This window comes from Sminthopsis crassicaudata, chromosome 1 (assembly GCF_048593235.1).
Source record: "Sminthopsis crassicaudata isolate SCR6 chromosome 1, ASM4859323v1, whole genome shotgun sequence".
NCBI lineage: Eukaryota > Metazoa > Chordata > Mammalia > Dasyuromorphia > Dasyuridae > Sminthopsis > Sminthopsis crassicaudata.
The window spans coordinates 485,698,910-485,715,469 of NC_133617.1; the positions used below are offsets into that span (position 1 = coordinate 485,698,910).

Sequence of the window (16,560 nt, forward strand, 5' to 3'; positions counted from 1 at the left end):
GAAGAAAAATTACTTGCAATTTAAGCTCACAATTACTAGGAAAGGAAGGAAAAACCTATCAGATTTTATTCACAAGGTAACTAATAGTAACAATAACAACTCACATTTCAATAGTGCTGTAAACACTTACAAAGCACTTTTCTCCAAACAAGTTTAAGATCAGTATTAGTAGTAGTAGTAGTAGTAGTAGTAGTAGTAGTAGTAGTAGTAGTAGTAGTAGTAGTAGTAGTAGTAGTAGTAGTAGTAGTATCTTCATTTTACAGATGAGGAAACTGTAGAGAGGCTATAACCCTATAATAACTAAGGTCTCCCAATAAGTTGTGAGTAAATAAGATGACAAAGAAAAGGGACACAAAAGTAAAGATGAAAAGAAGTTACATCAGCCTGCAATCAGAGATAATTAAGACCAGATGTTGCAATTCTAAAGCACAAGTTCAAAAGAGAGAAGTTGTGGTTAAAATCTCCTAGACTAAAACGAGAGCTGCCAAGATTTCCCAAGAGAAATGATCTTATTTAATAATTTCTAAAAGGGATGACAAAGAGAGATTTGACTATATATGGAAAAACAGAAAGTACAACAGGGCTGAGTTCAAATCCCTGAAAGCCAAGAAGGAAGAAAGCCATCTTCTTTCAACTGTTAATATTTTGCACTTCTTGAAATTATAGCCAGCCATATTCCTTTAATGGCTTCTTCCAAACTCCTTTCCTTTGTAACCTTATTACTCTCCAAAATATTTCATATTTACCATTCCTGGTGCCTATTTTACCTCTTCATTTTGTCCGTAACCTCTTCTCCTAAATAAATGAACCTTTTTGGCTAAGAGGGGAAAAAAAAAGTAAAGCCAGGGCCCCAGGAAGTTAAAATTCCAAATCTGGGGAAAACAACAGCTAAAAAATAAAAGACCAAAAACACTGGAGGCATTGTGGAGAGGCAAACATATGAATATACTGTTGGTAGAACTGTCTGTCTAGTTGTCCAACCATTCAGGAAAACAATTTAGAATTATTCAAAGCATGTAATTAAAATATCCATATTCTATAACTTGGAGATCCTACTAACCATTTACCCAAGGAGTTCAATAATAAAAAAGAAAGGTCCCATATACGCTAAAATCTTGTAGCAGCACTTGTACTAGCAAGTAATTGGAACAAAGTAGATCCCAATCAATTGAAGGAATAGCTAAACAAATTTGCCACAGGAATATCATGGGAACATTATGCACTGTAATACACAATAATTATGATAAGTATATAGAGAAACATGAGAAGATCTATCTAAACTGATGAAAAGTAAACTAAACAGAACAAAAAAATACACATGAGGACAACTGAAATGGAAAAATCAACATTAAAAAAACCAGGAATTGATTGCTGTGAAATTAAAATGGCTTCCAAGTTTGCTTTCAAGAAGAAATATGAGAACAGACCACCTTACTCCAAGTATGGAATACTGAGGTCTCCACTTGATTTGCAGAACCATTTTTCCTCTTGTATTCTCCCCCTGGGGTCCAGAGGGAGGGGGTAAAGAGGAAAAAAGGGGAAGAGAAGAAGGATCTTTTGGGAAAAGCAGATGTTATAAAATTTTAAAATATCAATAATAATTTAAAACCACAAAATTAAAAATACCAATAAGCAATGATTATTATTTTAGAATAAAAATAAATTCCTATGAAAAAACGTTAGGATGGTATATACTATCAAACCAGATTTTACTTATAAAGTCACTAATAAATAGTAAAACAACAACAACTCATTTCAATAGTGTTATAAGCACTTACAAATCACTTTTCTTCAAACAAAACTCTGAGATCAGTAGTATTATTATGCCCATTTACAGATGAGGAAACTGTAGAGAGACTAATAACCCTATAATGACTAAGGTCTCACAGTTAAGTTTCAGACAAGAGGCAAAAATATCTATATGTCCTGATTCCAAACCTAACATTCTTTCAAATATATCATGTTTTATCTTTGATGTAATGATAAAGGTGAAGAACAATTATTTTTATTTGTTCTTTGGTTAACAATTATCCAGTTTACTTCATACCTCTCAGATTAGCTAAAATGACAAGAAAAAATAATAAATGTTAGAAGAGATGTGGGAAAAATGTAACACTAATACATTGTTGCTGAATTTGTGAAATGATCCAATCATTCTGAAAAGCAAGTTGGAACTATGCCCAAAGGAGAATCAACTTGTGCATACCCTTTGATCTAGGAGTGTCACTACAGCATCTATATCCCAAAGACATCACAAAAATGGGAAAAGGATCCACTTGTTTGTAGCAGATCTTTTTGTAGTGGCAAGGAACTGGAAATTGAGTGGATAGGAATGTAATGGAATATTATTATTATATAAGAAATGACGAGCAGGCCGATTTCAGAAAAGCCTGGAAAGACTTACATGAACTGATGCTGAATGAAGTGAACAGAACCAAGGGAATATTGTACACAGTAACAATGTTTATTTTTTTGGTAGTATATAATGACCAACTGTGATAAGACTTGGTTCTTCTCAACAATGTGGTGATTCAAGGCAATTCCAATAGGCTTGAGATGGTAAATAGCAAACACAACCAAAGACAAGACTATGGAGATTGAATATGGATGAAAGCATGGTATTTTTCACTTTTATGTTTGGTTTTGTTTTTTTTCTTTTAAGTCTCATTTTTCTTGCACAACACAACAAATATGGAAATATATTTAAAAGAATAACACACATTTAACCTATATCAGAGTGCTTGCTGTCTTGGGGAGGAGGGAAGTGAGAGAGAGAGAAAAATTTGAAACACAAAGTTTTACAAAAATGAATGTTGAAAATTATCTTTACATGTATTTGGAAAAATAAAATTCTATTGAGAAAAAAAAATCATCCGGTTTTAGGTAATTTTCAAAATATGAGGTTTGACTTAGGTTTAACAGAGAGGTACGATCTACAAAGGGATAGGTATTTTCATTGTTTCACACTCCCTGGGCCTTAATTGTCTAATTTATAAAATGAAGAGAATAATACTATAGTACTTACCTCAGAGTTGTTGTATGGGAGACAAATGAAATAATACCTAAAGCACTTTGCAAATTTTGAAGTATTATAGAAATAATAGCTAATATATTATTGCATCTATAAAGCATAGACAATGTGGAGTAGTGTAAAGTAGGACTCAAAGTCAGCAGAGATCTAGATTCAAATCCTCCTTCTCAAATACTAGCTGTGTGAACATGAGTTAAGTCACAACATCTTTGAGCCACAGTTTCTTCATCCATAAAATGGAGATAACAATACGTATAGTATTTACTTCAAAATGGTGATATAAAGCTCAAATGAGAAAATGTACATAGTATTCTCTGTAGTGCTAATACTTATAAGCTATCACTATACCTTTTCTATAAAATGAAGGTGTTAGATAAAGGCGCTTTCTCATCAACAAGTTATGACCCTAAAGGGAAACTGGGGGTAGAAGAAGGTGGAAAGATGGAAAGATGGGGTAGAAGAAAACTACAGGATCACTGTCTTCAAGTAACTTAAGTGACTTTCCTATGGAAGAAAGAACAGATTTGCTTTGAGCACATAACTAAGACCTATGAAGAGAAGCTACAAAGAGCAAACCAAGGCTTAATCCAAGGAAATAAGTCCTCACAATTACAACCATTCCCAGCCTCAGCAAATGGTAACTTACCCTTCACAGGGGGGATACATGACTACTTTTGTGAGGCATATACTGGTAAAAGGGCTTTTTTTTTTTTTTTTTTTTAAATACAGATTGGACTAGAGGTCCCTTCTAACATTCAAATTCTATGATTCCAGTAAATTACTATCAGTGGCCTTCTTTCTTTCTCTCTGCTTATCTACACCTAATCTTTAGGGTAGGTACCAAGATATCTCATTCTATGATTAGCATCTAATCTAACATCTTACATGTGGCAGATCAAAAAATGTTTTCAATAATAAAGATAAACAGGTTTTATCTTTTTGTGCAGCAAGAAAAAATAAATGCTTTTTAGAGGGCTGCAAATTTTCGAGGCTTAATTAAAACTGTTATCTTAACCCAACTCAACTCAAAAAGGACTCCGATTCACCAAATAAAGGAAACTCTCCATTTCAGAACATATGGAAAAGTAAGTCTTAGACTAGAAACTATGTCCTTGGGATACTAAGATCTTTTAATCTTCAATTAACCCTACCTAACTGCATGGGGGTTTTGGGAGGGGGGAAGGGGGTTGAAAGAACTCTTTCCACTCAGGCAAACTGTAACCCTGCTATATATAAAATTTTTTCTCTCTCTTTGTCTCTCCCCCCCCCCTTTCTCTCTCTCTCTCTCTCTCTCTCTCTCTCTGAAAAGTCAGTGTGAGTTGGCATGGCTAAAAAGTTTTCATCACTGAGTTGCCCTCCTTTGGTGTGAAAAGCTTTGTCAAACTTAGCTGGGCTCATCCTCATATAACAGCTATTCATCCTGGTGATAGGTCTATACTCAGAGCCAACCTAGCAAAGCCCTGATAAATGCTGAAATTCTCTGGTAAGACTTTGAAGAATCCAGGGACATCCCCATGATATGATAAAGTATCACAGCAGCTCTGTATTTCAGAGGATCATAGAATCATAACTACTGAGATGGAAGGAAAAAGGAAAAAAAAAAAAAAAAAGACAGATAAAGAAACTAACACTTAAGAGGTTAACTGTCTTCCCTAGGGTCAAAGAATATATCTGAGCTGGGGTTCAAATTCCTGTCCTCTGACACTAAGTCCAGGGCTCTTTGCATTACACTATGTTGTTTTAAGTGTGTGCACATGGACGTGCATGCACAAATATAAACATGCATACATAATGCCTAAAGAGAATTTTTTAGAAAAGAATCCCATCTGCACTATCTAAAAAATAGCAAAAGCACAGGCATTTCATCATTATGCCAGTAAATCCTTTTTTAAAACCCTTGACTCATTTTTAGTTACTATTCAGTAAAACTGGGGATTTTGTTGTTTCTTTAAGCAAATCTATATCTAAAAAGCACTCATAAATATTTTCACAAGCCAATGTTTTCAGCAAAAAAAATTTTTTTTTAATAATCCATGAAACAACACTTCAAATAAAACTAGATCTGGAGCTCCACATTTTTGGATACACAAAACTACATTTCTGTCCTCTTTTACACAAAAATAAAGCCAAAAATTTACATAAATTTAACTTTCTGATTGAAAAATGTTAAATCAGTAAGAGTTAGAGAAAGCAGAGCTACATTTCTCAAAGCAACAGTAACATGGATGCAAGAGACAGTGGTATAAATAACTGCTAAATTCAAAGTAATACATATGCTCAAGGGGTGAGCTACCGTTGCTGAGAAACAAAGCATAGGAGAGAAGTGTTGGTTCAACACAACAGTGAAATACACATGATTACAGCAATCTGTTCTGCCGTCTGAATGTCTTTTAGTCCTAGGCTTCTCATCTCCCAAGATTTGCAAGGGTCTAGAAATCCTTGAAAATATTTTGTTCTGTGAGGAATGAGGGGGGAAAAGAATACAGTATTACTTAAAAGCAACTTTTGAAGATACTGAACAACAATGACTAGAATCAAATTTGATTTGCTTCAATTCTTTACCCACCATCTACCCACAAAATAATAGTTGTTCTTCAGAACTTCTGTTATAATGGTAATAGAGGCCTGAGCAATAAGTAGGAAGATAACTAAAAACAACCCATTAGAATTCTATTTCAGGATAGAAGGTCACATAAATTTTCCAAATTCCAGAAGCATAATATCTAAAATCCAAAATTCTACATTATCATATACACTAGCTACTTTACTGTATTGGTACTCAAGACTAGCTAATAAGACAAGAAAATAACAAATTCAGCAGTTAGGACCACTTACATTTAAATTCAGAATTTTAGCACTGAAAGAGAGAGTATGAAATCATCTTGTTCAATTCTTTCATTTAATAGATGATTAAGCCCACAAAGAAAAAGTGACTAAATCAACGTCACAGAGTGGCAGACCTGGGATAAAAATCTGATCTCTAGTACAATGCTCATTCAGCCTTCTCAACTTTACAGAAAATATTTAAACATTATTAGTTATAAGCAGTGAGTATAACTTTATCATACATAATATGCTTAAAATCACAGTAATGATAGAGTTCTTCAAATACAGACAAGGGATGAAAGCATTACAGATTTAGAGCTGAATCAATTAAGATTTTCACATAAATAGGACACCCGATTTAAACCTATAGGATCACATATTTAGATGAGAAAGAACCTTAGAAGCTAATGAGTTTTAACACCTTCAATTTTACTGACATGAACACTAAGGTAGAGAGAAATTACGTGACTTTCCCAGAACCAGGCAACAAATTAAGTGTCTAAGACAAGATTTGAACCCAGATTTTCTTGACACCAAATCAATGCCCTATCCACTACACCAAGATTCCTGTCAGATATGCTATTCAAAGTGATTAATGGAAATCCATCAAAACAGAAAAACTCTGGAAATTCACTCTACCATTTGCCACAAAACTGAATTCAATATGAACACATCCCTTTCAGAGTCTATCCATGTGTGCTTAACTACTGTTAAATAGTTCCATTATATGTTACTAATAAAAATCCAGTATATGTACAATTCTAATTCATGAATTGGACTAACAGGCCTTCCATTCTGAGGTATTAAGTCTCTGTGTTCAGTGCAAACCATAATGTAGCTAAATCTTCAAAGAATGAAGAAATTAGAAAAAGATCATGAGTCCTTCCTCACCTGAGATCTTTTAGCTGTTTGCAGTGCTTTAGCATATCAGAGAGGGCAGACATGTAGACCACTTTCCCCATCATGCCCAGATTGGCCAATGATAGTGTTTGCAGTTGCTGGCACTGCAACCCAATGCTAATGAGACCAGAGCCTGTAAGAATGCTGGGCAGCTGGGCCAGTGTCAAATTTCTTAAAAATGCCAGCTGGCCAATGGCAGCCACCTCAGCATCCCCAACGTTCTGTGCACGGCTGCAGGGGGGTAGTGAGTTTCGAATGGCAGGCTCATTCCGAGGCATGGCAGAAGAAAAATTGGACCCAATTAATTCCAGGGTTTCCAAAAATGGCACATTCTCCAGAAGAGTCCAGAAAACAGAAGACGGCTTCTGAGTTACTGACTCAGAAGACATGGTCCTGGGATATGTCTGCACTCCAATTCGGACTTTCTTTCCAAATCCTCGGGGCACTGCATTAGTCACTATCTGTGTGGGTGCTTTATCTGCCTTTGGTGCAGAGTCCGCAATGGAGCAAACAGGAAGGGATAAAGAACGTAGGTGTTGAAGCTGAGCTAAGAGCTGACACAAATGCTTCCCCAAATCTTCAGAACTGTGATGGTGTGCAGCAGATAGATTTAAATGTTTCAGATTGCAGCATGACATAACCAATGTTTCCAGGATGCTGCTATCAATATCATCCTCTGCTTTGCGAAACAATGAGTCTGGAGATAGACAATGAATACAACCACTGAGATTCAAGCTGGCTAAGCTTTTGAGGTCTTTTCCCCCATTAATTACTCTCTGAATAAGATGTCCTCCAGACAAAGTACAGCGGCTGAAACTGAAGTAAAACGGGTTGTTGAACTTCATATTTTGAAGGAGTGAGGAGCCATTAAGCCAGGATTTGGGAAGCTGCAGTGCATCCAAGGAGACATTGCGAGCCATGGAGTCCAGGAGGTTTTTAGTGGCTCCACTCTCTGCAAAGCTGCCCGGAACCGAAATAAGAAAGGCATGAAGGTTTTCAGGTGTTCGGTCACTGAGCACAGCCAAATAAAGCCTTACTACCTCTTGATTGATGTAGCCAGGGGCCAATCTGGCATAAAATACACGAAGATTCTGGTAGTGAGGGACATTACTTTGGCCTACCATTAGCTGACCTGAAAGAATAGCTCCTTCCCGGGTGCGGTCTAGTATTTCAAAATAAAGCAGCAGTTTTTCAAGACTAGTACAGCAAGGTACCACCCCATATGATGGCGTATAGAGGGTCTGTTTCAGCTCTAGCACCCGGCTGAGAGTGGCTTTACATTCACTGCTCAACTGGCTGGCATCAAACCCCGGGTTGACATCGATGGCCAAAGAGCGCAAATGCTGGAGGGCTGACAGCATCTTAGAGAGTCGGATAGAAGTAAGATGACAGCCGGACAAGTTCACTTTCACTAGGTTCCTGCAGCGTGTCACATGTTCAATTGTAGTACCAGACAGCCAGTAACAGCCTGCCATGTTCAGCTGGTGAATCTCTTTCCCAATCTCCCTCACCAGTTGTTTTACTTTATCTTCACTGGCCTGCATTAAAGAAGGAAGGAGAAGAAAAAAGACTTAGATTTATAAAGAACATAAGTCCAACAAGTTATTTTATCCTTCCTCAATTCCTTATATAAACCCTCTTTAAAAAATTAGGATCACAAAATTTTAGAACAAAAAGACCACTTCTTTCCAGTTTAAATTCCTAAGAAGGAAGCTTTACTCTTCTTTCCCCTCCCTACAGGGATTTCATATTAACTCACAAATTATTGTATTCTTCTAAATATAGGCCACACATATCCCATATCTGGCTTTCATAAAAACCTATGCAAACTTATGCTGTTACCGTACCCACATTTGGGAAGATAGCATATATTTAATAGTTGAATGTAACAGTTAAAAATTTCAAAGACAGTTTATAGATTTGTTGTGTCCTGTCTTGCAGAACCTAAAAGCAACTATAAAATTTCTGGACTGAATGGAAATAGCAAACATATAAATATATATGTATTCTTAATAAATACAAATTTATAACATTATATTTTGAATTAGCATGTTGTTTATCAGCTCTTCTACATGGTATTGCAATTTCCCTATAAGAGAAATCCATCCACTCCTTCATACCAGGGTTATCAACATTAAGGACATGCTAGGGAATTTAACTATTTCCTAGAAAAATAAGCCTTCTTATGAAGCAATAATAATCCATGGTGATAATTGAGGGCAATTGCCATATAATTTCCCTTATGTCCTTCTATAAAAAGAGTATGTAAAGAACAGAAATAAGTCACATAACAAAAGCAAAGGATAAAAAATGGACAGCCTCATTACTCCCCTAATGTCCAAGATATATTAAAAGAATCAAAAAAAGCCCTCCAATGTGATATATAAATATCCAATGATAGATAAATAGATAGACAGAAGATCTAGACAAGATTCACAGAGAACTGAGATGTGATCTGCACCAGAAGAGCCTTAGAATTAAAAATCTCTAAACTGGGTACTATTTTTTTTTTCTTTTAAACAGCCTTTTTTTTTTTTTTTTAAAGTACATAAAACAACCAGCAAAGACAATCAACACCTACCTAAGAGCCATTTTCTCAATCTAAATCTGATTTGAAATGAAATTGAAGCATAAGAGAGTAAATTAGCATTTCTTACCTGATAATCCCTATGAAGCAACACTGTATGAGTGAGACTTTTGTCAAGACAAAGAGTTGCCAACTTCCTGCAGGTTCTCCTAACATTCAAAATCAAGTCTGTGCTGGGGATATAACTCAGGATGTGTAAAAGGATCTCATCAGAAAACTCCATTAGGTTTATGCTATTCATTAGGTCAATGGTGTTTGGTTCATCTTCATTCGGCATCTCCTGAAAAGAAATAGGAATTTTTTTTTTAAGTAAAAACAAGATTCCAATTGGATATGAGAGAATTGAAAAAGCCATGTAAACAAATTCTACCTGGCCAAGCAAAATAAATAGGCAAACAAGTGAAAAGAAAATAACAAAACCCCACTACATTGCAATAAAACACATTTTGAGGGAAAAAAATTAAAATCTTATTACAGAGCCTTTGACCCATTAAAAAAAAAAATGAAAATTCTTTAACTTCCTTTATATCAAAATCTACAGTATTGAAATTCTTTTGAGAAAGAATGAGTAAAAATAAATATATTCATATCTAAAAATTAGTTTACTTGTGTAGTGGGTTTTCAATAGAAGTTGACAATAAAAGTATTGTGTCTTTTAAGCATAACACTTTCACCAAATAAGACTACCTTCCCTCCAAAATTCTTTTCCCTATTTTAATGATCATCACAGCATGAAAAGCAGCAAATAGTCATTTGTACTATTTATTTTTAAAAACAGTTTTGTTTCTTAAACCTCTGCTTATGTTTTTCTCCTTTTTTATTCTCATTTTCTGTATATATCACGTCAAAGGCTTTCATTTCTTCGATTGGCCTACAAGATCCCATGGCAACAATCACTATGAAAGTCTTAAAAAAAAAAAAAAAAAAAAAAAAAAAGCCTGCTTTTTTTAATAGTGCTTTACAAACATGCAGTGGTGGGAATGGAAATCACTTTGTTCTGAGAACTGTTAAATCATTTGTATATTGTCAAATGCTTTGCATGGAAGAACAGAACAGCCCTAGAAATGAATTTCCATGAATATTCCCCACACACATTTCCATCAGTGCAAACAAGTATAATCATTTTCCAAAAAAGGAAACCAAAATGTAAGTTAAAAGATTTGATAAAAATTGTGAAATGTCGATTTCAAACCTAACATTCTATATTGTCCTGCTCTTAAATTCCAAAGACTCTATAGCAAATATCAATGAAAAATGTACATACTCTTTGTGAGCTTCAAAGATACCCCTAAGAAAGTGGTAACTAGAGGGTAACATGCTATTTATACCTCAAGTGTAATGTAATACACTCTTTAAAATAGCCATCAGCCAAAACATTCCTATATCCTGCTTTGCTAGCCTTTCTATACTATGACTTCCTTCATTTTCCTGCCCCATTCAGGAAGGAAGGAAGGGAGGGAGGGAGAGAAGGAAGGAGGGAAGAGAGAAAGGGAGGAAAGAAGAAAGAAAAGAATAAATTCAGATGTTTGCCAAAATACCTCTGTGAACATATGTCCATGTGTGCTCTGTTAATTTAATTTATATTTTAGAATGGGAATTCGCAGGTCAAGATCAGGCCTTTTTAAAATAAGACAATAGTAGGCATTCAACATTCATTAAAAAATGAAATTCCTGGAAATAGGATGAAAACACAAGTAATTCTCCAAGTTCCTCTGCTCATATTTCCCTAATATATTCTACCTAGTTTTATTTTTTTTCAACACACCACAATTTACCAGTCCTTCTATAATAAATCTAGAATTATTTTGTCACTTGTCAAAGTAATCCAATGCCTTTCCCATTCTCCAGCAGGTCCTGATGCATTTAAGCATACAGTATCCAAATACAAAAAGAAGTGTCTCAAAAAAGGCTGCTACAATGTCCTACATCTAAGTCTGGATTAGTCTTAGATATTCACATTAGAACCAAACGTGTTTGGTGCTATCTTCCTCTATAATGGTAATCTTGTCATCAATTGGTCCAGCATGTTTGTCTACTAATACTAAAGAGTTGCTTTGATGCAAGTTTCTTCTTCTTGGATTCCTGAAAGCACATTCACCAGGCTTGTGAGCAAGGTCAAAGGGGGGATAGGGGGATGGAGGGGAGGTGTACATTCTGCCTATGAGAAAGTGCTTTTCCTCCTACTTTATCACACAGCAATCACAGAATTAAGAATTAAAAAGAACCAAAGGGCCACCTTCAGCAGGTAAACCTGAACAAGAATGTCATCCACAACACATCTAACAAATGGTTATCCAACTTTAGATTTCAAATCTGTCACCCAAATGCAGAAACCAAATAAATTAACTGCCCCAAAGACATCTTTCCGTGTGCAATAGAATCCTTACTTGTGGGATACAATGATAAAACAAATTACAATCTAAAACTGTTTCTGTATTGTTGAAAACTTACTATTCAAGTTAGAATCAAGTTATGATTATCACTTTGGCATCAAATTAACATAATCAAAGGAATATGTTAAGAGAAGCACAATTCAAAATTGATTACTTTACCTTTCCTGTTTCTTCAGGCTCTGCCTGAGTAGGTGGTTTTCTGAATTGGAATTTTTCAGTCAACAATATTTATTGTATGTTTGCTGTATGAAATGAATACTTTACTAAATAAATCAAAATAAGGAACTCAAAAAAAAAAAAAAAAAAAAAAAAAAAGGAATCTGAAAACCAGAATTTATCTTTATGTCCAGTGCAAGAAATTATGCACCATTCTTCCCTTATGAACTTAGACCCAGAGAGACGCCAAGTCAAATTGTAACTGAGAGAAAAAAAAAGACAACCAACTTTCTCCAAAATAATCAGAAAAGTTCTCCTACCAAAAAAGGGATCCACATGTGCAAAAATGTCTGTGGCAGCCTTTTTTTGTAGTGGTAAGAAACTGGAAACTGAGTGGATGCCCTTCAATTGGAGAATGGCTAAATAAGTTATGGTATATGAATATTGTGGAATATATTGTTTATAAGAAACAATCAGTAGGATGATTTCAGAAAGGCCTGGAGAGATTTATGTGAACTGATACTAAATGAAATGAGCAGTACCAGAAGATCATCATACATGGCAACAAGAAGATTATACAATAATAAATTCTGATGAACATGGCTCTTTTCAACAATGAGATGATTCAGACCAGTTCCAATGATCTTGTGATGAAGAAAGCCATCTACACCCAGAGAGAGGACTGTGGGAACTGAGTGTGGATCACAACATAGCATTTTTACTCTTTTTGCTGTTGTTTGCATTTTATTTGCTTTCTCATTTTTTTCCTTTTTGATTTGATTTTTTCTTGTGCAGCAAGATAATTGTATAAATATGTATGTATATATTGGACTTAACATTTATTGAATTACTTGCCATCTAGGGGAGAGGGTGGGAAGAAGGGGAGGAAAAATTGGAACACAAAGTTTTTTGCAAGGGTTAATGTTGAAAAATTATCCATGCATATGTTTTGAAAATAAAAAGCTTTAATTAAAAAAAAAAAAAAAAAAAAGCTTTCCTACTTTGAGGGTTCAGTTTTTCAAGCCAAGGGGAAAAAAAAAAAAAAAAAAGAGGTATCCAGAACCTCTTTGCAAGGGACAAAAGAGAAAGTAGGATAAAAGCACTAAAACTTTAACAACTTTACAGAAATATAGATAGGAAAGAATGCTAACCTCAAGTACTAAAGCCAAATAATGAGCAACAATTTCCACACTACACACTAGAATATATCAATGATCTTTTCCAAAAAGCCATAGGTGAAAATACTTCAAAGTAATAATTAATAATGTGAGTACTTAATCCCCCAGTATATATTGCAATCTACTCATCTATTCTCATTTTAATGGATTTTTACCAGCACCAGCATAACATTTTGGCTATTATTTGCCTATTATCTTTAATCCTGATTTGTGACCAGCCCACCTATTTGATTTTTATGACTTTTACAATATTTATTGCATTCAAGTTACAACTGGTAAAGATCAATAGCCTTTCATCTCCACTGTTTTTTGAAATTACAGTTTTTATAAGGTTGTCATGTTCCATGATTGGAAGATATAAAACAAACAGAATCTTGGTGTTAAAGAGAAAGGCTCATGTGTCAGGGAACAGTGTGGGTTTAATCAAAGTAACTGCACAATATCACAAAAACTATCTCTGCTCCTGCTTCTATTCAACTCTGATCTCAGCTCAATGTCTTCCTCCTCATTCAACTATACATTTTTCATCCATTTTGTTTTTCCTTGGTGGATAATTAACCATTTTTAATGATTATAGATTTCATCAGGAGGTTTTTTAATATATTAGAGACTTGAGGCTATAAGAATGTCATCCACAGAGATTTACATGAACTGATGCTAAGTGAAATGAAAAGAACCAGATCATTATATACTTCAACAATAATATTATATGAGGATCAATTCTGATAGAAGTGGCTATCTTTGGCAATGAGAGGATACAATTCAGTTCCAACTGATCAGTGATGAACAGAACCAGCTACATCCAGCAAAAGAACACTGGGAAACGAGTATTGAGTGCTTGCATTTTTGTTTTTCTTCCCAAGTTATTTTTACCTTTATAAATCCATTTTTCTTATGCAACAAAAGAACTGTATAAATATGTACACATATATTATATTTAAGATATACTAAGGTATATACATGTTTAACATATATGAGATTGCCTGTCATCTAGGGGAGGGGGTGGAGGGAAGGAAGGGAAAAGTTGGAACAGAAGTGTTTGCAAGGGTCAATGTTGAAAAATTACCCATGCATATGTTCTGTCAATAAAAAAACTATAATAAAAATAAATAAACAAATGAAAAAAAATGTCATCTACAAAAGAGGTTCAAATATCACCATCTATATATAAGGGAAGCCCTCTTTGAGTTGGATTTTACACAGGATATCCTCCATGACACTGGAAAACAATTCTAGTGAACATGTCACTCTGTTTTATGCCCCACTTAATAATGATAACCAAGAGACCAAAAGTTTTCTTTATTGTTTTCTCTCTTTAAAAATCTTATGAAATCATATGAAAATATGGTCTATGAAATACACCAAGTTTGTTTTCCAAGAATCAATCTAGCTAAGGTGAAAGATTTACCACCTGTTAACTGGCAACTTAGCAATGAATTCTTTTGACTGTGACAATCTATGAAACAAAACACAACACTGGCCTTAGTCCTAAATATGCTTTTTCTACTTCTATGGTAAAAGAGTTGACAAAAAAAGAGGGCAAAAGATGCTAAGATTCACAAAGTACTTAGCTGTTTAAAATCTTAGCTGTTGATATGCTACATGTGAGAGTCTTGTCTATTGCCAAGTGGATCTACTTTTGGACAAATTAAATCTTCAGTCGACCTTTTTCTAAACTGAAAGGAAGAACTTGCAGATAAATGAAAGAATAAATATCTTACTCAGCAAATGTTAGGATTACAAGGTAATGTACTTGGTTCACACCTTTAAAGGAATTTACACCTTTAAAAGGAGCTCACTCATTGATTCTTTTTTTTTTTTTTTTTTGTCCTTCATTCTTTTTTATATATATATATATATATATATATATTTTATAATATTATCCCTTGTATTCATTTTTCCAAATTACCCCCCCTCCCTCTATTCCCTCCCCCCGACGACAGGCAATACCATACATTTTACATGTGTTACAATATAGTCTAAGTACAATACATGTGTGTGAATATCATTTTCTTGTTGCACAATAAACATTAGAATCCGAAGGTACATGCAACCTGGGCAGACAGATATTAGTGCTAACAATTTACATTCCCCTCCCAGTGTTTCTTCTCTGGGTGTATCTACCTCTGTCCATCATTGATCAACTGGAAGTGAGTTGGATCCTCTTTATGTTGAAGATTTCCACTTCCATCAGAATACATCCTCATACAGTATTGTTGTTGAAGTGTACAGTGATCTTCTGGTTCTGCTCATTTCACTCAGCATCAGTTGATTTAAGTCTCTCCAACCCTCTCTGTATTCCTCCTGCTGGTCATTTCTTACCGAGCAATAATATTCCATAACTTTCATATACCACAATTTACCCAACCATTCTCCAACTGATGGACATCCATTCATCTTCCAGTTTCTAGCTACAACAAAAAGAGCTGCCACAAACATTTTGGCACATATATGTCTCTTTCCGCTCTTTAGTATTTCTTTGGGATATAATCCCAGTAGTAGCGCTGCTGGGTCAAAGGGTATGCACAGTTTGATAACTTTTTGGGCATAATTCCAGATTGCTCTCCAGAATGGCTGGATTCTTTCACAACTCCACCAGCAATGTATTAGTGTCCCAATTTCCCCACATCCCCTCCAACATTTGTCATTATTTGTTCCTGTCATCTTAGCCAATCTGACAGGTGTGTTCACTCGTTGATTCTTTAAGGAGTTCCCACAAGCCCATTCTCTGGGAGGATATAAGGAGCCAACATTGAGTGGGGAGGTCAGTCTGATTTGAGTCAAGGAGAGGATTTCCCGGGAGAACTTCAGGTATGAACCAAGTACATTACCTTGTAATAGATTACCTTGTAATCCTAACAAGCACTTAATATATTTGCCAAATGACGAGAAATGATAAGCAAAAACTAGTTTCTTAAAACTGCTTCTCATAACTGAATGTGGGGGTTGCAAAACTGTGTTTTATTAAGAGCAAATGTTTGATTTGTATACCTATTTTACATAATTATATGCCTGGAGTCACATAAAAAATTTTTGGGCAAAAAGGGGTCACAAAAGGAAAAAGTTTAAGAAGCCCCAGTTTATGTGCCCAATAGGCTATTAAAAACTCAGCATACCCTGTGATCTAGCAGTGTCTGGGTCTGTATCCCAAGAAGATCATAAAAGAGGGGACAGGACCCACATCTGCAAAAATGTTTGTAGCACTCTTTTTATGGCAGCAAGGAATTGGAAATTGAGTGGATGCCCATCACTGGGGAATGGCTGAATAAGCTGTGGTATATGAATATAATGGAATATTATTGTTCTATAAAAATTGATGAGCAAGCTGATTTCAGGAAAAACCTCTTAAGACTTACATGAATTGATGCTGAGTGATATAAGCAGAACCAGAACATTGTATACAGAAACAGCAAGGACGTGATGATCAATTATGACAGACTTAGTTTTTAAAGCACTACAGTGATCCAAGACAATTCCAATAGATTTGGT

The 16,560-nt window shown here is 35.0% G+C and overlaps 1 protein-coding gene across 8 annotated transcripts in view; it reads right to left on the reverse strand.

Annotated features, from left to right (window-relative positions):
- FBXL18 (F-box and leucine rich repeat protein 18) overlaps nt 1-16,560 on the reverse strand; it is a 131,598-nt gene that overhangs the window by 104,293 nt on the left and 10,745 nt on the right. For all 8 annotated transcript variants that reach the window (XR_012484611.1, XM_074281229.1, XM_074281227.1 and 5 more), the window contains 2 exons: nt 9,415-9,624; nt 6,749-8,295 (listed from right to left, as the gene is read on the reverse strand). Coding sequence is in view for 7 of the 8 variants with exons in the window: in XM_074281229.1 (XP_074137330.1) it covers nt 6,749-8,295; nt 9,415-9,624 (1,757 nt within the window). In the remaining variant the exon portion in view is untranslated. The remainder of the gene's footprint in view (nt 1-6,748; nt 8,296-9,414; nt 9,625-16,560) is intronic.